The 20,820-nt window shown below is 39.1% G+C and overlaps 1 protein-coding gene across 5 annotated transcripts in view; it reads right to left on the bottom strand.

Moving 5' to 3' along the window:
* Positions 1–20,820, bottom strand: part of cadm4 (cell adhesion molecule 4) — a 138,242-nt gene that overhangs the window by 20,745 nt on the left and 96,677 nt on the right. For 2 of the 5 annotated variants that reach the window (XM_077721216.1, XM_077721222.1), the window contains exons 1-4: positions 16,172–17,486; positions 6,357–6,503; positions 1,669–1,956; positions 995–1,156 (exon numbers count right to left, since the gene is read on the bottom strand). In XM_077721216.1, the coding sequence (XP_077577342.1) occupies positions 995–1,156; positions 1,669–1,956; positions 6,357–6,503; positions 16,172–16,274 (700 nt within the window). In that variant the 5' untranslated portion in view covers positions 16,275–17,486. Of the gene's footprint in view, positions 1–994; positions 1,157–1,668; positions 1,957–6,356; positions 6,504–16,171; positions 17,492–20,820 lie in introns of those variants that run through there. The other 3 variants (XM_077721220.1, XM_077721221.1, XM_077721217.1) reach the window with 3 other exon arrangements.

Below are 20,820 nucleotides of genomic sequence, written 5' to 3'. Positions count from 1 at the left end.
CTATAGTTGCAATCTATATTTTACTTCTAAAGTGGGCTTGTCTCAATTCCTCTGTATGTGTTCCATAACAAAATTGTTTACTTCTTTGTTTTCCTCCCGTTTCTACTAAATATAATAATACATTTCAACAAGTATGTTATGCCAAAGCCGCCTAGTGAGCAATTGGTTAGCGGGTCGCCCTCACACTGTATGGCAGGCTGGTTGAACACTCTAAATAGTTGGCTGGGATAGCTTCCAGCACCCCACGCAACCCTTGTGAGGATAAGCGGTACGGAAAATGAATGAATGATTTTCCAATTGTGCCTCCGGTCATCACAACAAGTGCAATAAATATCAAACTAAGGAAAACTGTCAAACAGAAAAATGCAAATTTTGCCAGGCATTCAGCATTCGTAAACACAGATATAGAATTTGTTTCGATATAATGAAAGCATCAGTGATTATTTAAAAGCAATTATTGATTGCATTAAGTTCTCAGTCTCAACCACAGGGGAAATGGCGCATAACACTAATCACTGGACCGGGCGCCCGAACTAGGCCGGAGGCGATCTGCTTGACAACATTTGTATGTATTGGCTTTTAATGAGGGTGGCTTCAGTGGTGAATATCAGTCAGCTCAAATCCTCCATGGCGTATAAACAGGCTCCATTCTAACAATAAAAAACGAGCCTTCCAATTCCAGACACAAATTAACGCTGGTGCTAAAAGACTACAACATGCAGCGCTGTCTTCCTGTTGTAAATGGAATAATCTATGTTTTTAATCATTCAGAACCGAGAAATTAGGATGATGACTCATGTTTGAATTTGGAATAAAAGTTGTGTTTGTACGCTCATATCTGTGAGAATGTAAATGCTTTTTTTAAAGGAAAAAACTCATTTAGGGGAACATTTCTATAGTCTGTAAAACCATTAAGTGCAAATTAATCCTCAATCCCCAGGCCTAATAACAAGTATTTAATGAATGTAAGCATAACAAAAGTTGTGATACCCACAGAACACATCCAGGCGGTAGTGTCTGATCCTCTTTTGGTTTCCCAGTGCCGGGTGGAAGGCTTCGCAGCTCAATGCCGCTCCATTGTCCTTCCTCTCGACGGGGATGCGGATGGTGCTCGATACACTAACGGTCTTGCCGTTGTCTTGCTGGGAGACGACACCTGCCAGAATGGAGGGAAAAGAGAGGATGAGAAGACGTGACGTAAATAGAAGAAGAAAAAGAAGAAGCAGTAGAAGTGGTCGTGAGTGACAGATGAGTTATAAAGGGGACCACCGGGTCGCAACAGTAGAGTGGTTGAGCATTAGTAGACTGAAGAAATAGAAAAGATGAGCATGGTCGAGCATTTAGATTTTTAAAAGGAATTATGAAGGACAGTATACATATGATGTAACCTAACAAAAGGTGAAAAAGATAAGAAATGTGTAGCTAAAAATGTATTTAACATATCTTGAAGTAGACGACCATTCCACAAAATGAATTGCTGCACAGAAAATTGCAAGGTAACATAGTGTGGGTATTTAAAGCAATATAAGGCGACGAACATAATGTAAGAAAGCACTATAAAAAATGTAAATTGCCTTCAATATGAATACTTTTCTGTTTCCTTAGTTTATGTTACACTATGTAATATTCTAACTACCCATTAAAGCATTTGTAGCAGCATCATTGTACCTGGAATTTCTCGGCCATTACGCATCCAACGCAGGGTTGTGGCAGGTTTGCTGCGTGCTGACACGCAACTGAGCTCCGCTTCGGCGCCCTCCACGGCCTCTTGTTTCACCTCCACAATAGGCGTCTCTGGTGGAACCAGGACGGCCAACGTGGCCACCTGGTGGTGCGTGGCGTCCGTGTAGAGTTGGCAGAAGTAGCCGCCCTCGTCAGAGACACTCACGTTGGTCAGTGTAATGCGCACTAGTCGTGGTGTGAAAAGGACCATCTGGAAGCGATCGTCCTTGAGGGCTAGGGTTGAAAAAAGACACAATCCTCATCAATATTATCGCATATACGAATATCATTATTGTATCTCATTTTGATTTGAAATTTTGATAGTTTTGTCAAATTCACTTGAATACTAAAAGCATGAAATAAAAAAAGCAAGGGTTATGTATTATCTAAACAAAGACTGATGAACAGACAGGTGCAGCCATTTTCAATCCTGAGTTGCTAGATTAAATTCCTCAAATCCATTCAAATCCTTATTAAAAGTTGCCCTCTCTAAGTTTGTACTGTTGTGAAAAGTTGAGCAAGAACTTTGTAAAAGGAACCTATTGTGTTACTATAAAAAGACCACACAAAATATCCCCATTCATCCATTCTTCATCCAAGAACGTCTAATTAGCGTCTCCATTTGATGTTGTTTGTTTGCGGTCGATATTTCTGGGGAAAAACTGCAACTTTTCTACCGAATTCGACACCTTTTCAGGAAATTAGAAGCAGGTTAAACCACAGCATTGAACATAGCACAATAGCTGATGTTCAAAAGACGAAGCAGCAACAAAAGAAAATTAGAGACAGCAAATATGCAGCAATTTTCTTTTTGTTAGCTGAGACGACAAGAGAGGTAGCGGGGTAACAAAGGCAACCAACAATGCGGCATCGGCTCGATGTCTATAGATTCTTGTAAATACCCTGGGGAGGGACTTGATATTGACGCCTCTATTTTGCCACCTTTTCTTTGTTTCAGCTTTGTCGCCCAGGGGGACAGCGTCTCCTAATGCACCGTTGGCAGGCCTTCTTGCAGGCTCATTCGTCCCAACACTGCCATGGTGATATTGGTTTTTGTTGTACGCGGGAGAGGCTAGATGATAAACTAATAAAGCTATGTAATGTGGCAGGTGAAAGGGAGGAAACTAATACAGAGGAAGAAATAGGGGAGGCGGCGAGGATGTATGTTTAAAGCCCAATTTATACCAAGCAGTGCAGTTCGGCTGGGTATGCAATTTCCATTCTCAATGTTATAATGTACTCCTAGGATAGTCCAACCTGCTGTCATAATACTATGTTGCACAAATGCATGCTTATTCATTTCATGATACAAATCTGCATTGCTTTCTGAGAAGGGGATTTTTTTTTCCTGGTTACAGACAACAATTGGTTGATAATTTACACTTACAGAATGGAATTTGACAGAAGGAACAGACGGGCTTGTTTTTTTTTTTTGGCCTATAAATTTAGTCAGCCAAATGGCAAAAAGGAAGAAACCAAATGCAGGACATCAAAATTAATGTGTTGGGCACAGTATTCGGCATCCTGCCTCCATTCCTTTCAGTTTAAACACGTCGGAAAAGGGGTTGATATTTTTTATAACAACATAGCTTCAACTTGATGGCTTGGTGGACACATGGCAGTTGTTAGAGAACAGTCCTCATCTCTATAGTAAATGGCAACTAAATGTCACATTCCCCCGCCTGAGTCCAAGTTCGTCTTTATGGTCTGGCCTCATTTGCATGCTGAGTAGTGTCCATTTGGTCAGCTCCACCATTCATGTTGCAACTGTCTGCTCTCCTTTCTCATAAAAAAATAGAAAGAAAAATCCAATCACCATGGCCACTGGTTGGTGGTTTGCTTGTGAAATAGAGGGTCTAATTTAATGCTTGCATTTGGACAGTTAAACACACTCAGCAGGCCACAGGGTAACGCGGCAGATGGACGGATGGAAGAATCTAACATTGAGTGATGGACTCGTTCATCTTAACAGATGTCCTTCACGTTGCCAACAAAATTCCCCAATGAGCTTCGTAAATTTTCATGTATAACCCAAACATCGGGATCATTTTCCATCACTCTGTCATTATCCATTCCCTTGCCACACTTGTCTGACCTGCAGTTCTCGTCTTTAGTCCATCACAACCCTTCTCAGCTCTGATTAGGCATTACCTACCTGCCATCTAATCTTCCCAATGGCCCAGGGTCCATACCCCATTTGAGTGGAAGTACTTCTCTTTAAGTACTGTATTTCACACTACATGGTGATACTAAAATACTTCATTTTTTTCAATGCGCCTTATATATGGATCAATATTGGTTAATCATTGTATGAAATTCCCTTTAGCATTGCTCCTTCTAGTTGATGTATAACACAACTGCCAACCACCATTACTACTAGTACTACTACTCCTACTACTACTACCACTACTACCACCACCACTACCATTCCTGTGTCTTATAATGTGGAGCGTCATATATATGAAACACTTGTTTTTATAGGCCATTCATTGAAGGTGCTCCTGAAAATCCAGTGAGCTTTATAGTCCTGAAAATACAGTTGCGGAAAGTACAGTTAGGTGGTTGCGGTGAAGTTGAGGTTTTCACCTTAGCTACCTGAAGTGTCGACGTAGATGTCGTATTGCGAAAGTGGGACGCCACCTATTAAATAGTCAAAGCCACTCTGCCAACACGTGTAATCATTCAAGATTACTGGAGGCGAGAAATGTCCGTTTAAGCCTTCTTCGTCAGAGGGTTTAACGTCTGGCATTAGTTTTCGCTTGTGGTGAGTATTCACGATTAATTCACTTAACCGCCGCATTACCGGCAAAGGGTGTCTGTCTCCTTAGTTGAACGAACACATTAAAAACACTTGAATGAGACAGAGAGCTACGGATCATGAATATTCAAGGAGTCTGCGAGTTAATGCACTGTAATTCATTAAAAACTGAAGTAGTTTTAACGGTTAAAAACTTGACAATGACGACAAATTACGTCTTCCGCAGGCTATCAGTGCATTTTGTATGTTGCGGTATTGTTTTATAGTTGTTTTTGCACAGTGATATAGGGGGAAAATAGACTGGATGTAATTTAAATAATATTAAATACAATTTCACACCAAATTAATTCTAATTCAAAATATGACCAGCATGCCAGAGTAATTGCTGGGTTTAGTTAGTATAGGTTCCATTTCACACATTACTCAAAAAATGACGACCACTGTACTAAGTAGATGGATTCATATCCTGATTATTACTCATTTCATATTTTAAACTACATTCTGGTATAAACCTTTAAATGGTTTATCATGCTGCACTATATAACAAGGACATCAATATTGGGCCCTTTAACCAAAAACAAAAAAAGGAAATGGAAAGGTTGTAATAAAAAGCAATATATACCGTGTACCTTGTATAATACACACAATAGAAGAAATTAATGATAAAATAATTATATAATAATAATAATAAATTGTTCATTTTCTATGCTGAGTTTTATTGTGCGACTACCTTTGTTTTCAATTGTCATACAAACGTACTTTGAAGTGGGTTTTTGTTCATTGTCTTATGCTATGAAGATGGATGCGTTTTTAGAAAACTACTGCTATTACTGAGTCTTTGACTTCTTCCTATCTCTGTTAAACATTATTCACATTCATTTAATTTATTTAATGCTTCGAGACATTTTTTTTCTCTTTGGTATTTTTCTTTTTACTATTAAAAACATGTAACCTGCAAGCCAAATGCAGTCATTAATTCCTATTCCCATATGTCAAACTAAATATTTTGTGGCTTAAAGAATACTAAACAAGATTCTGAAAAGCAGGATTACATAAGACTGTAGAATAACGCAACATTGTACAGCAGAACATAAAAGTGAAACCTAGTGTGACAAAAAGCATAGACGTTATTATAATTTTTTTGAGACAAAAATAGCAATAAAAAAAAATTCTACACACATTGAACGTGTTATGCAAACACAACTCAGTAGTAAACATGAAATAGTCCTTCAATATGAAAACTATTTGAAAAAAACTGCCTGAAGTTTAAAAAAAAAATAAAAAAATAAAACTAAAAATGGCAATATGGCTAATGGCTTTTGATGTGAACTGAAAATGATAGCTCTCCAGGCCTTGAGTTTGTAGCATAAAGTTTTCCTTATACGCATTACTAAAAAGGCTACATTAGCTTACTGAGGAGAAGTGATTAAAAGGGAAAAGCGATGTTTACCTAGCCCAAGGCTGTTGACTAAATCTAACAGTGGTCACATAACAATTTTAGCACAGCGGCGAGGCCATACTCTAATAAAGAAAGACCTGCAGCGTGTCATCCACTCATCATTGGGGTTAACGGTGCAAGAAGTGTCCTTTTAAAGGCAGTCACACAGTTTGGGTGGGAAATAAAACAGTCACCTCAATTAACTCTTTGCTTATCTTTTTAATGAGCAAATGCTCAAATGGAAAAGTGAAACCATTTGCATGTAGATGTGTGCCCACTGGAGTGCAGACTTACAATTTTTTGTACTGTTCGCCAAAAGGGAAAACAGTAGAAATTGTTTTGTAAGCCAACTCAACAAAAAGCATCTGTGTGCGTGTTAATCGTGGAAATTGCTAAAAGCACATATTGCTATGTGAAAAACGTGCAAATACTACACACCACGTGTTCCATTGAAGAAGAGCGTTTGCCGACGAGGGTTCTGGATGACCACAATGGATCCGTCGTAGTTCTGCAAGCGACAGGAAATCTGGGCCGTACCACCTTCCAAGACGGTGACATTTTCTGCCTGGACTGCCTGACAACAAGCTAGAAAAAGACAGAAAATAAAAGAAAATATTTAAGTCACATTTCATTGTTTCAAAGGAAAAGTCCAAAAATAAAAACACTTTTCACAAGCAATTCATCATACAGACACAAGCATAAGAATAAAGGCCTGATAGCTCCAATTCAAAAGAGATACAGATTTCGCTTTTTGCATCAAAATATGACTAATTGATGCCTCCCAAATATTCATAATTATGTATTTTAAGATTTTTATAACATAAATAATAGTTTTTCAGTAATTAAATATTTTTTCACAACAAAATTCATAGGTAGAAATTGAAAAACAAAGCTGACTTGTAAAACGCAAAAAATAGGAATTTGCAAGGTAGCCAATTATTGAGAAAAGTGCACAGCGGTTTTTAAATGTCATGAATTTATCACACCTGTCTATTTACAAAGCTCATCCAGCAAATATATATTCAACCCTCATCTCACTCCCCATTACCTTCACACACCAACATTCCATATTTCCCACTCAACTACCAAGTCCAAATCTTTTTAGAGTGCAACACAACAGGGTGTCTCTTTGATGTAGATAGTCATGTAAATAGGACGCCGTTTAATTACAGTTTGATCATTGCATGCAGCACATTTGTTGTTGTGGGAACGCGTAACCCGTCCCTCTCCTCAACTTGCAGTCATCACAATCAATTCTGAGCCCAGCATTTGGACTTCAAAAGAAACAGTAATTTGTTCTGCATTACTCAACTTCTTGAAATTGGTTTTATTGCAGCCGCAATTTGAATGTTTTCCAAAAGGAATTGCACAAAACAAAATGACAACCTTACTGTCGGGGTCAAAATCACATGTTGCCTACTTTTAAAGAAAAATATAATCAAATGTGATTTTTTTTGTTGATCTGTGGAGTGGTTAGCGCATTGACCTGGGTTCAAATCCAGGTCGGTCTACCTGTCTGGAGTTTGGATGTTTTTCCCTGGGCCTGTGTGGGTTTTCTCTGGGTACTCTGGTTTCCTCCCACATTCCTAACACATGCATAGTAGGCTGATTGGACACTCAAAATTGCCCCAAGGTATGAGTGTGAGCGTGAATGGTTGTTTGTCTCCTTGTGCCCTGCGATTGGCTTTTCACCAATTCAGTGTGTCCCCCCCTCCTCTGGCCCAAAGTCAGCTGGAATAGGCTCCAGCACCCCCTGCGACCGTAGTGAGGATAAAGCGGTTCAAAAAAAAAAGACTTGGTCTCTGTTTGCATCACATTAAACAAATGGAACTTAGAATTAGGTGACAATACGCCATATAATTTCTGTTATTGCACCTGAAGCAAAAATATTCTAAGAGCTTGACTGCAATAATGGTCCTAATACATTACTAACATCAACTTTACCCATCCACACCATTATCCAACCTATCTTCCCTGTCTGTTTCCTTCGGTTACTACGTATGCCCCTCCCCAAATAGTGCCCCGTAAGTAAACAAGATGCTACTTGGATTGCTTCAACTGAAAAAAAAGAAAACGTAATATAAACAGGCGGAATTAAGTATACCAAACTCCCAAGTGGCAGATTTAAACTGTCCAGACTATAAAGACAGTACGATTCGCAGTCTCCTGTTTTAGCAGCTGTACAGGACAGATTAAAAAAAGTCATTTGTAATGTAAACAACTATGTGCAGTGCTGTTTTTATCTTCTTTGCTAAGTTTTAATCCTTAACACCCATTAATTTTCATATGTGGCAGAGCGCAGAAACAGTTCAAAAACTATACATTTGACACTAATTACAGTCATGGTGGAGTCCATTCCAGGCATCAATTTTGTGATTTATATCGGGTGGCGTCACAACCTGCCATCTCCATTTCAGTTATTTTTGTAATTGCAGTTATTATCATGGATCGTGTACTTCGAAGTGGAATCACCAATATTTCCAAGAGAAGTTAACGTTGCATTGCTCCATGTCCTGAGAAGTTCCACACTGTGTCTCCTCACCTTTTAGTAAATTGTCACGACTCAAAAGGCTTTGAGTTGAAGAGTAATGGAGCGTTATGACGCTTACAGAGTCCAAATTAAAGGATAGAAGACAGAAAAGTCTTAAATAATGTAACTGTCATATATTGCAGATACATACATACTGTGAAAAGTGCAATTGCCCTTTCACCATTTCTCAGTTCTTTCAGTCATCTCTGTTCATTAAATAATTAATACATAATTCTATCATAAAATTAACTGCTAGTCTCTCTTGGATATATAATATATATATTTAAAATATGGACAGCCGGTGGGGCACTGCCCCGCCTGCTCTAAATGGGCACTCACAACTCTTCTATTGAACACTTTACCTGACAGCTGTCAGCATTTCCAACACAATTTGAAGTGCCTGTAATCTTGCAAAAGTGTCAAAGAAAAAAAAAAAGGATCCCGCAAACACAGCTGGCGTTACATATATCTCCTACTAAGAAAGGCAATCAGTGAGCACGAAGGTGAGAGTTAAGGGTAAAATAATGCAGCTGGTGGTGTTGGGAGAAGGCGGAATAATATATACAAGTCAGATGATGCACACTGGAGTGGCTAAAAGCAGCTGGCGCAGCACTTAACTTTTACAGGCAGTGGTTCCAAATCAAACGTCAAGAATTTGTGATCAGTGGCACAACGAAAGATGGAGAGTTGGGGAAGAGATGATAAAAGATGCAGGGAAGCAACCCGAATGACACCAGCTATTAATCTAACCTCCGGTGAAATGCACGTCCCTCGTAAAATACTGCACAACCAGCAACACAAAAGAAGAATGTGAAGTTGCGTCAATACGCCAAGCTCACTGCTCCATCAATAACTTCTCCCTCCAACCAAGAGGGGGCAGTATTTACTGGCAGTCCAAGTATGGAAGGTACTTTATCGTTAGTGCTGATGGCACACAATGGGACCTCCACCAAGGTCATGGAATTCAATTAGTTCCATGATGAGCACCACGATACATTCTGTCAGGTTTAATAATGGAATTTTGTATTTAAATTCACATTAATAAAATGAAGTGATACAATGTCACAGTTGTGTAAGAAACAGTAAAGTTATCGATCATAATAAGGATACATCCAAACTAAAATTTTAATAAATTGATCAGTCAATGAATCTGCTTAACTGATCAATACGAATTAAGATTTTGAAAGTTCTCGCTACTGTTAAATAATACGTTCTGGTACTTTCTGTTTACCTTTTCGTATTTATTCGCACTTTTCCTCAAATGTCAATTAAAAGCACTTCACTGAAAATAGAGAGTTGAGTCCAAAATTGGCTCCCACATTAGGGTCAGGGGGTGCTGGAGCCAATCCCAGCTGTCTCCGGTTGTGGGGACACCCTGAATCGGTAGCCAGCCAATCTCAGGGCACAAGAAGACAGACGGCTCGGCTCCCTTTATTGTGACATAAAGTGTATTTGAAATCTAATTGGAATTGGCAACATCATCGCAGTTTTTCCACCCTTTGAGCAAATATAAGATAATTAAAGGCTGAAGAAGCCATGAGGTATGTGAGTCTTTCAAAAGTCCTTAACAGCACTTCTTTATTCCAGTACTTCTGCCATTCATTTTTATTGTTTGGGAAAATTGATGTTCATTGCAGAACTACTGCTATTTTTGGATTGTCTAAACCTTTTCAAATTGTTTGTTACAATTAAGATCCACATGGAAAGGCGTTTTAATTTTTTTTCTAAATTATTCAACATGCACTTGTCTTTGTTTTGAAACAACGAGTAACTTGTGTCTTAAGGCAGCACTGTACAGTATGTTGTTGATAGGCTGGGTGAAACTTTCAGTCCTACTGGGATAGTTTCGTAACAGTTTTTGCTGCATAAAAGTCTACTGCATATTAGTTATTAATATTGGTAGCATTTGTGCACAGCTATTTTGCATGATCATTCTAGCCCATGCTGTATTATATGGTATTCATAATATACCGCTGTTTACATTTTTATATTCTTATTCGAGGCTATGCATCTTAACAACCTCATTTCGTCACGGTGATAGTCAAATATATTGCAGGAACATTAAAATCGAAATCAAATGCATTCTATTTCCAATAGTCTCCTTGGTATAGGAGGTAATAAATAGTTGACACACAGGTGTCCTGAGGCAATGCTGCATTCACGAAACTGGCAAGATGTTCATATATCAATAGTAGCAATAATATGAAGTTTTAATGACTAGATGATCATGTATAGAGTATGATTCATTATGATATTTAACACAAAAGGGATATATACGCAGCATGTTCGTTCAAAATACACATTGTCATTAAGTATCCATGGTTGGACATTGGAGAGCTATAATATGATCCACTGCAATAGTCCGTTTGTCGAGTTTGATTGTAATGTCCCTATTAATTATAGAATAACTCAGGGTTATCCAAAAAGAATAAAAGCAAACGGATCAGTTATGCATCAGAATGGTAACGGTCTGAGATCAAGAAGTTCAATTCCTGGTCTTTTTGTGTGTTTGTGTTTCCTTTCCTCCCCATGTCTGCATGTTTTCTCCAGTATTGTACTGTATTGGAATAACAGCGGATGTAATTTATAAATACATAAATATATGTACATATATACATATATGTATATATATACATAAGTATCTACACTCGCCAAAGTCTAATAAGACTGTGACCATATGTGTGTGTGTGTGTGTGTATGTGTATGTGTATGTGTATGTATATATATATATATATATATATATATATATATATATATATATATATATATATATATATATATATATATATATATATATATATATATATATATATATATATATATATATATATATATATATATATATATATATATATATATATATATATATATATATATATATATATATATATATATATATGACTTTGGCACTTGTGTATCAATCATTGTAATAGTCACAGAAAACAATGAGATTGCAATATCGATAATTAGTTCTAATTATAGCAAATCTAATCACTATCCATAGGTTTGAATGAGGCAAGCTGTCTCCTGACAACAATTGGCCACAAAATGATAATTGGGGATTGGGTGGGAAGGTTAGTATTTGGAAGACAGCCAGCTGTACTGCTCAGGGTCAGTAAATTCTGGAAGCATCTCTCCACACAGCCCCCTGAGTGACCACCTGGCTCCATCCTTGAAAGTACGTCAACATAAGAGATGTGCTGTGTCAGTGTGCCCCTGATGGAATCCATGTGCATCTTTGAAGAAGAGTGGATGGAGGGGAAAGAGAGGTATCTGCCCACTACACCCTCTCTATTCATTATCTCTCATTATCTTTCCACTGGAGGTGAGCCAGGAGCTCGTGTTGCTTCCGTGGGCGAATGGGGGATTTACAAGAGAATCGATGCAGGGGGGACGACAATGCACGGCCCTTTGCGTTATCACCCCTTTAATTTCAAACAATAACAGCGGCTCATCGGTCTCAGGGGTGCAGGTCACCCACCAGCGACCGCTCTATCTCTTCCAATCCACACGTCCAATTTTCCCATCATCCTCCAAGTCAGTAAAATGCAATACTCTGCTGCAAGGAATTTTTTTTCTGTACTGTCAGGAGCTCAAAATGAAGACTTGCTTCAGGTTAATGACAATTTTTAATGTCAACTTTTCCATGCAGGTGCCACACCTGCAGCCACATCTCCTGTCTAAAGTTATCAGCCATCTTTCAACTCTCCTTCTTTCCTTTGGCGAGAGTCTGCCAATCAAATGCAGAGCAAAGAAAAAGAAGCAAAAAAAAAGCTCCATCTATAAATAAAACATCGTCCTTAAATCTTCTATCCTTTTATCATCCTCTCCTCGGCTCACCTCACTGCCACCCATTCCACTAACACAAATCACAATTCTAGCTCATAATTTCCTCCATTTAAAGCCCCATAAGACCAATTTTCAGACAAAAGTATTGAGGCATCTGACTATGAAGAAAAATTTGGCCAGCCTTATCTAACCCATAATATTTTCACAAGATCAAAAGGTCAGCAATTAATGGTGAAAAGTAGAGTGGAACCCAAGAATAAGGCAAGTCGTTTTTTAAAGGTAGCATTTGGACGGAAGCCACAATGACACTCAAAATCCAAGAAAATATAGAGTTGGCCTTTCATTTTGGAGTCCTACCTATCTAAACCCAAACGTAGTTTTACTTTTGGAGCTACACAAATTTTAGTGCTTGCATGTACTGTATTTTTGGACTGCGTTGCTTCAGTACCAACAAACCAATGTAGTACAACCTCCAGTTAATACAATACATACAAAAGGTTTCATTTATCCAGCAGGGAAAATTTAAGCTTTTGGGGGTTAAATTTTAAGATATGTATAAAGAAAAAAGACTTTAAAAAAATTGCACATTGTGACAAAATTGACAAAAGCACCGTACACAAATTGGATAGAAAATAAGGATTTAGTTTTGCCTGGAAAAGGTGCAACTGGTTCTTTTCTTCTGAGATAAATTTTGGAACATATCCCCCCAAAAAAAAATCACTGGATGGAAAATGGAGTAACTCCAGTATTTTTCAAACTTAAATGGAACATCCTCTGTTTTATATCTTCCATGTGCATCATTCATGGTTCACCCTGGTTTATCGTGAAGTCTGGAAAAGACCACACCGTCATTATCCATCACACATATTGCACAAAAGCATGCCTTCCCACATGCACACTCGCTTAGTAATTTTTTTTAATTTTTCGCCGGGTGTAGGGGTTTCCAAATAGGAATCATGCCCTGCGTTGTACTTTCCCCATGCTTCTGTTAAATGTGATTTGTTCTGCAGCTCAAGTCTGCAGCATAATCTCACTGCTTCCACGGGGAGTCGATAGAACGGATGGAAGGAGCGCAAGAAGAGCAAACTGTGCAAGAGGACGGAACAAAACGAAGGGAGAGTGGATATCTTGCTTCTCTTTCCTCACGCCATCCCTCTTTCATCTTCTGCTCTAGTTTGGCCTATTTTAATTGGCAGGAGCTCAGCTACACTCCCCTCTTTCTCTCTCTTTCTCTCTCTCCCTTGCTCTATTTATTTCCTTGCTTGTTTTTTTTACTTCTTTGGCTTTCTTAATCTGTGACAAGCACAACCTCTATCAACTTTGCAACTCCAGGAGGACAGCAAAGCTAATCAGCTGAATCAGCATTAAATTGTTTTTTTTTGCTCATCCGTGACCTCTCATTAAAAGCATTTTCTTCTCATTTGGTCTCATATTTCTCAGTTTTAGACCTATAGCACAATTTGACTTTTCACCTTCATCTCTTTAGATTTGGCAATTAAGCTTACACTAATTGCTATCCACCTATCAGATTTGCAAGTTGATCTTACAGGTATTTACTAATTTTATTTTCTGGGGTTTCTTGGTGAGGTGCAAAGAAACCTTTTCATCTGACCTTCCAATCATCGCTAACTCAATCACCCTCCAAGAAAAATCATAATAATTATGAAAATAAATCCAATGATAGCAGATAAAACAGAGTAGTAAATCCAAGTATCTCAATTAATAGACAAACATATTCAGAAGTTTAATTAGTTCGTTTGTTCATTTAGTTTTGTCACCAAAACAGCAACAAAAAAAAAGATCTTTTGGATGGATTCACTGATAAGTGGTCCACATCGCAATTAAATATTATTACTGCAAACACATATCAGATCTTGCCATGGAGGAAAGCAATGTAGTAATGCTAATTATCTAACTCATAAGTTGGAGTTAATTTATGGACCCATTTGAGCTCTGATGTTACCAAAACAGCAACGCCAAGACATGCAAACACATCCCTCTGATGAATTGACTAATAAGTCCTCTGAACCTTCTTTACGTACTCATCCATCAGATCCCACCCAGAAAAAAAACAATCAACACTAATTATTTCAGTTCATAGAGTTTCTTGATGAGCCTATTTGAGCTCAGTCGTTAACCAAACCAAAAGCAGCACACATTACATATGAAACACCACAAGTGTTCCCTACATAATCATGATAATCTTACTTCATTGAGAGGCTGTGTTTACTTTAAAGATTATTATTTAAAATGTAATTTCCCTCCTGTGTTCTATAAATCACTGTGAATGTTATTTAAAGTTTGATAATTTACCAGCTTTTCCCTAGTCTGTATCGGTTTTTCATTATGTTTTCGTTCGATTACACTTCATTCATTCTTTTTCTGAACCAAAGCAAACATTAAAGGAGTTATTTAATCGTTTAGAGCTTCTCTGAACACAACTCACTTTCAACTCCTGTAAAATCCTCAACACTGAGAGACCCCTACTTCATTTTTCTGTTTCTTATTACTTTTTCTTTGCTGACATGCTCTGCATTTGACCGGAAAAAGTGTCTTCTGCTACCTATTGTATTATCTTTTTCTCAATTTTCATTTTTCATTGCCTTTCTTCTCCATTTGCCCTGCTCACAGCATGGCCTCTTTTCACCCCTTTAGGGCATCTGCAAAAGTCCTTATAGCCTCTCTTTTCTTAATCCCAGTTGAAGCGTAATTACTGGCAGTTTGAACATTTCAGACGAGACTCATGTTTCATCACTATTATGCTCCTCCCTGAATCTTTATATATATATTTTATATGACTATGCATTACCATAATCTTGTACAGTACTTTTTCCAACCATTTCATGAGAAAAATCGCATGGCAAATACACTATATAAAACATTTTATCATACAGAATAAGTAAATAGTCATTTAAATCCAGACTGCAGAGCTGTTATGCATAGTTTGCACTCTTGTGGCCAGTTATATGCCAATTCCATTAGCAGCCAATCAAAACATCCCACACAGTCCTCTTTTAAAAGGAGGCCCATTTGTATCTCACACAAAGAAATCTTTGTGCTAAGACGCAGACAATCAGGACTTTAAAGGAGGAATATTTAAGATTGGCACTTTAACTGTTCATTAAATACCTTGAATATTTCAAAAGACATAAAGAAATGTTTTTTAAAGGTTCTAACACAGTTCTTAATGATTAAGCTGAGCTTCTCCCAATTTAAAATCATATAATGAGTTCCTTTGTTTACATCCAGACTACCACAGCTCTGTAGGCTATGTGGACTAAGGTTACTACCACATTTGCAGTCATAATTAATGGTGTAACATACCAATAGAGCAAAAGAAAATCTAATTTCAGAAGCAAAACTGCATTAAATGACAATTTAATCATTTCGTAAATACTCAGTTACTAAACAACATTATCAATACAATCATTTATATTATCCAGAACACTAAAGATGGTGGCCACCGATTCAGGGTGCCTCCCGCCTCTGGCCCGGAATCAGCTGGGATAGGCTCCAGCACCCACGTGACCATAATGAGGATAAAGTGCTTCAGAAAATGAGATGAGACTTTGCTAAAAATTGTAACTTTGGCCATTTGTCGGTTTGAAAACAACCAGATATTTGGTAAGCACAAAACTTTGCCCACCCAGAGTTTAGACTCCTACATAATTGGAAAAATACACATTCTCCCGGGAAAAAAAACTGTAGAAGTTGCACAGAAACATTCGCAGCAAAACAAATAAAAGCTTCATGCTGGCTGTAATTACACATTCTCTCCTCTAACACAATCGGTGTTTTAATATGGATCGAACATGTACGTGTGAGCATTATGTTTCTTCTTCCTCTGGTCTGTTTGCCGCATAATGACTCCCTCTGGAATCAATAACTCACGTCTCCTCTATTAGGGATGCATGTGTGTACATGTGCAACTTACGAGCGAAGCCTAGAAGGAGCAGGACCAGGCTGCGTAGCACCAGCGAGATGGGGGCCGAGGGCTGGTGGCGCCGTCTGAAGACACAGCTCCAAGCGGGCCTCATTGTGTATTGATGTGCACTTTAGAATCAATGGTGACCCTGACTGCTCTGCTGTTGACTAACAAGTCGCCACACAAAAAAACACACTAATTTGCGCCTAACAGGACTGCTGCGCGCATGCGTATGGTTGGACTTGTGAAACTATCTCAACGGGAGGTTAATGTGATCTAGAATGACAAGTTTGCACTACGTCCAGACAATGTCAATGTTTAGCCAGATAATAATAACATAGCTGAGTCTATTTATTTATTAATTTTAAAAGGGAGTAGCGTCCTGAATAACGTTCTAAGCCATCAAACGCAAGCCTGACTGTAAACTACTGTCCAACCTGTACTGAACTAGTTTGGTGCAAACATCAAGAAACAGCTGAGGCAGGTTTTATCTCCATAGACCATCCCTGAATGCAAACTTTCGAACTAGAGATGAATGCATCGCAACGCCCGAGAGAACTGAATCTGGGGCAACAATGAACACGCCCAGTTTTTGAAGTCGGCAGGGACTATTCTGCAAGGAGCGAGTCGGCCTTCCTTCCAGCCGCTAACCCAAACGGTTGTCTCTCCGGAGACACAGTGTCTCACTGCAGCTCATCTGCAGTGAGCACGAGGTTAAATAAAATCCGATTCGAGGTGGAAGAGCAGAAGCCTCTTGGGGAGTCTTTTGCGAATTTGTGTAAATCTACTAGACTAAGCAGTAGACTGAATAAACACAAAACATCAGATGTATTTGACCTAGACACTTGCTGATTTTTGTGCCTGACAGTGCAAGGTTTCAACTTTTTATATACTGTGAGCACTACTACACAACTCACTGAGCACCATCCGTCAGGGGATAAAGTGTTAGTACCCCGATCACGGCCCGCGTCCTCCTGCTCTGCATGCTTCGGCAAACACAATGAGCTCTAACAGCCAACAACGCTCAACGTGGAAAATACACCGACTGGATAGCCACCCTTCTACCCTCTACAATGCTGAGTAGGAAGAAAATAAAAGTCTCTTCAAAATTGATCTCCTCATTCAGTTTATCCTCTCTTCTTTCCAATCCGCTGTTTGATCCGAGTAGTCGCTTCTTCTCCGCAAACTTCCAGATGACGTCTTTGCTGGCTAATCTTTAAACACAGTGATAATCCCAAAGAGGTGTCAGTGCTAATCGCGTCCGACTGTTCGTTATCTGTCTTGCGACTTGTTTATATAACCCCGGCTAGCCACCCTGTGCTTGAATCTGTGTGCCAGTGTGGGATCAGCATCTGCATATTTTGCATACTATTTTCTGAAGGTTAAAGGGTTGGTGGTGTGTACGTGTTTGTGTGTACTAATTTTGACAATGCTTGTCTTTCAGGTCTGCAAACAGTGGTTGGGTGTCTGTGAGTGTGTGTGCTTGTGTATGAATGTCCCCGACTGTCCAGTGTTGACCAAAGCAGGGTGCGAATTGGGCAGTGTTTGACCCTTTCACTGTCGCCTCTTCGTTAATGTATCCATGCAGGGGCCCGCAGAGGCGTCACAGTGCCTCTTTATGAGCCACGCTAGAAGTGATGCGATCTGTGACCAGCTGACAAGAAACGGGTTTATGGCTTGCGTTGTATAGCGCTTTTACACCTTCAAGGCACCAAAGCGCTTTGGCCCTATTACCTCATTCCCTTACTGATGACTGACTGAGTATTAGGGGGCATAGTATGGTTCAATATGCTCAACCAATCGAAACACAGTGAATGAAGCAGCAAAAAATAAATACAAAAATATCTTTATATAACTATGAGATATAAATCCTGCATATCACTATTATTACAGTTGATACCTGCAAACTGCACCTTCTCACATTTTGTCTTTACATAAATCCCAGTGCAGTGGTAAAGACTCAAAGCGCGGCACTCTACGCAATGATTGGGGCCGTGCGTGAAAACAAATCTCATACATTTGTTCTTTCAATACAGGAAAGCGGGAAGAAAAAGATGTGAGGCTTACCAGACCCCTAAACTAAGCTTTCTCGAATTTGGTTTATATATTTTTCATCACATCATCCATAATGTATTGCTGCGCACAACCAGCACTGTGATTGCAATGAAACCAATGGTACAAAGCCAATGATGGACGACAGCCACACTGAGCTCCATGAATTTCATTGTCCTATTAAAAGCCAATCTTAACAAAGTTCCATTGTTACAAAATCACCTCTCATTGATCCTTATCCACTGATCGGTCTACACTTCCATGTGCAGTACAACCAAGTCTGATAAAGTTAAATGTTTCTAGCTTTTAATAAAGGGGACCAACCGCTGGAGAGGAAAAATACATTAAAAATCTTTGCACGACTGAGTTAGGGTATACTTGTCTAGATTGAGATCCTGGAGTTTTACCAAGGAGAGCAGTGACATGGAATACACAAAGTATTAATAACGATGTCAACACATTGGGATATGCTTGGTTTTCTCCCCCCGTTTGTCATGTTTCACAACAGGAGTGTGTTGTAATTTTGTTGTCTGAACAAGAGTAGGATATAGAGCTCTACCAAAGTACAGTGTAATTAAAGCTTACCATGCGAATTGCAGGGAAGGGGCAAGGTCTTGCCGCAAAATATTTGAGCAGATAACGCTCTCCTAAAATGCTCTACATTTGCCTCTAGACGCGAGATGTTGGCAAAGCACTCTAACGTCTCAATTCACTTCAACACAGTTCTTTGGCAAGGACCTGTCACCAGAGGATGCCGAAATATAAAACCCTTTTCAGCTTGGCATGTTAACAAAGACAAATATCTAAATTTTTATGCAAATAATGAAAGCTAGATCACAAACAATAAGACTATGTGGAAATGTGGCGGTGTTTGGTGGATTGCTCAATCTTAAGATCTTCCTCGGCAAAGAAAGTCAGACGCAATGACAAATTGTCTCCCCTGTCGCACCCCTTTCTCAACATCCTTTCATTCTTTTTTCTCTGCGCCCTCTCATTCAAATCAAACTTTTAATGGGCTCCATCGGTGCCACGACGGAATAAGTGTTGCCAAAGCACTTAAGGGGCTTAAGTCGACTGCGTGAGCAAAATATGAAGCACTCCAACAACCATACGAGAATCCCTGCCTGCTTGTGCACGGCGTGGAGGTCACGTTGCCGTTTAATAGCAATGCTATTAACGTACCCGAGCAGCGAGAGAGAAAGAGAGAGCAGGAATATAGATATATTTACCGTGCGGACCACCACTGGGACAGACGGAGGATAATGGTAGGAAAAGGGTATGTACGAGTGAGTCATGCAGAGGGAAGCAGCAAAAAGGAGGGGATATTGGAAAGACTTACAAGAAAGTCGCCAATGTATGTGAGCAAGTATGATGGGCAAGCTGTGAACCAGAAGCAGGGTGCTAATGTAGAGATTCTATCTGAGGGGAGGTAGTGGTAGGAAGGTTTATCCAAGATTACATTTCTTTTTATCCTGAAGGTACTTTTGGTAGTGTTGAATCCTTTTCCCTCCAGGATATAGAAAAGGGTTTATTAGCTGGAAAACGACAAAGGAGGCTATGCTGTGGCTAGGTGAAGATAAATCAAAGACTCCTCCCCAAGGACGTCTCTGCAGCATTTGAGCATTATCATTGCTATAACTGACATACACAAAAAAATCCAGACCCCAAAGACGCCTGGCCCTCACTACTAATGTTCCCCAATCTGATTGGATAATCATTCATTCTTCTTCCATAACGCTCATCCTTGAAAGGGTTGTGAGGGTTGCTGGAGCCTAACTCAGCTGTTTTTGGGCGAAAGAAGGACTAGACCCTAGACCGGTCGCCAGTCAGTCATAGGGCAAAGAGAGGGACAAACTAAATGACCATTTGCACTCCCAATCATACCACCATCAGAAGAAATTGAGCTGGTTATTTTTTTTTCAAGAAGCACTCATGGTCCATAGAGGTAAAAACATAACACATTTATTCATTAAAAATGTAGATTTCCTTATTACAATATATTTTCAAAATCTTTCTAAATTAGACTGAGGACTACTTCATTCCCTATTTATACCAATTTTAAATAAGGAGACATTTGAGTCAACAATTTGAGCCCCTCTGGGTTCTCTAGAGGCCTGGTCTTTTCAGCCGATACTCGTACATCCTCATCTTTTGCTCATTTGGGGGGGAGATTTGCAGCGGACTCGGTGTTAATCGCCACCCTAGAGCCAAACTAATCCAAGAGGATTTGCTCTGAACTCACTAATTACAAAAGTCACAGCTTTTTGTGCTGAGCACTAATTTCTGGTCGCAGTGATCAATATATATTTGAGCTCATTTGGGTCGACATTCCATGTGATTTGCTTTTGTCTTCCTATGACTGGATATTTGAATTTCAACTCGAAGATGCAAATGATGATCCTCGTTTTCATCGAGCTCTGATTCACCTTCTTTTGTGTTCCTAGAATAAAGCAGGGGATTAAACTCTCTCCTTGAAAATTTGTGGCCTTGGAAAAGGCCTTGCTTCGGTTGTGCAGAGCGGAAAAAAGGCATAAAGAATTGTCGGTAGCCCATTGTGATTACCCCATTATCAATCTCGTTCACTCATACATCCGTCTTTACCATTA

The sequence above is a fragment of the Stigmatopora nigra genome, chromosome 7 (genome assembly GCF_051989575.1).
Source record: "Stigmatopora nigra isolate UIUO_SnigA chromosome 7, RoL_Snig_1.1, whole genome shotgun sequence".
Lineage (NCBI taxonomy): Eukaryota > Metazoa > Chordata > Actinopteri > Syngnathiformes > Syngnathidae > Stigmatopora > Stigmatopora nigra.
The sequence above is the reverse complement of the archived record's forward strand: the minus strand, read 5'-3'. Positions and strand labels throughout refer to the sequence as shown.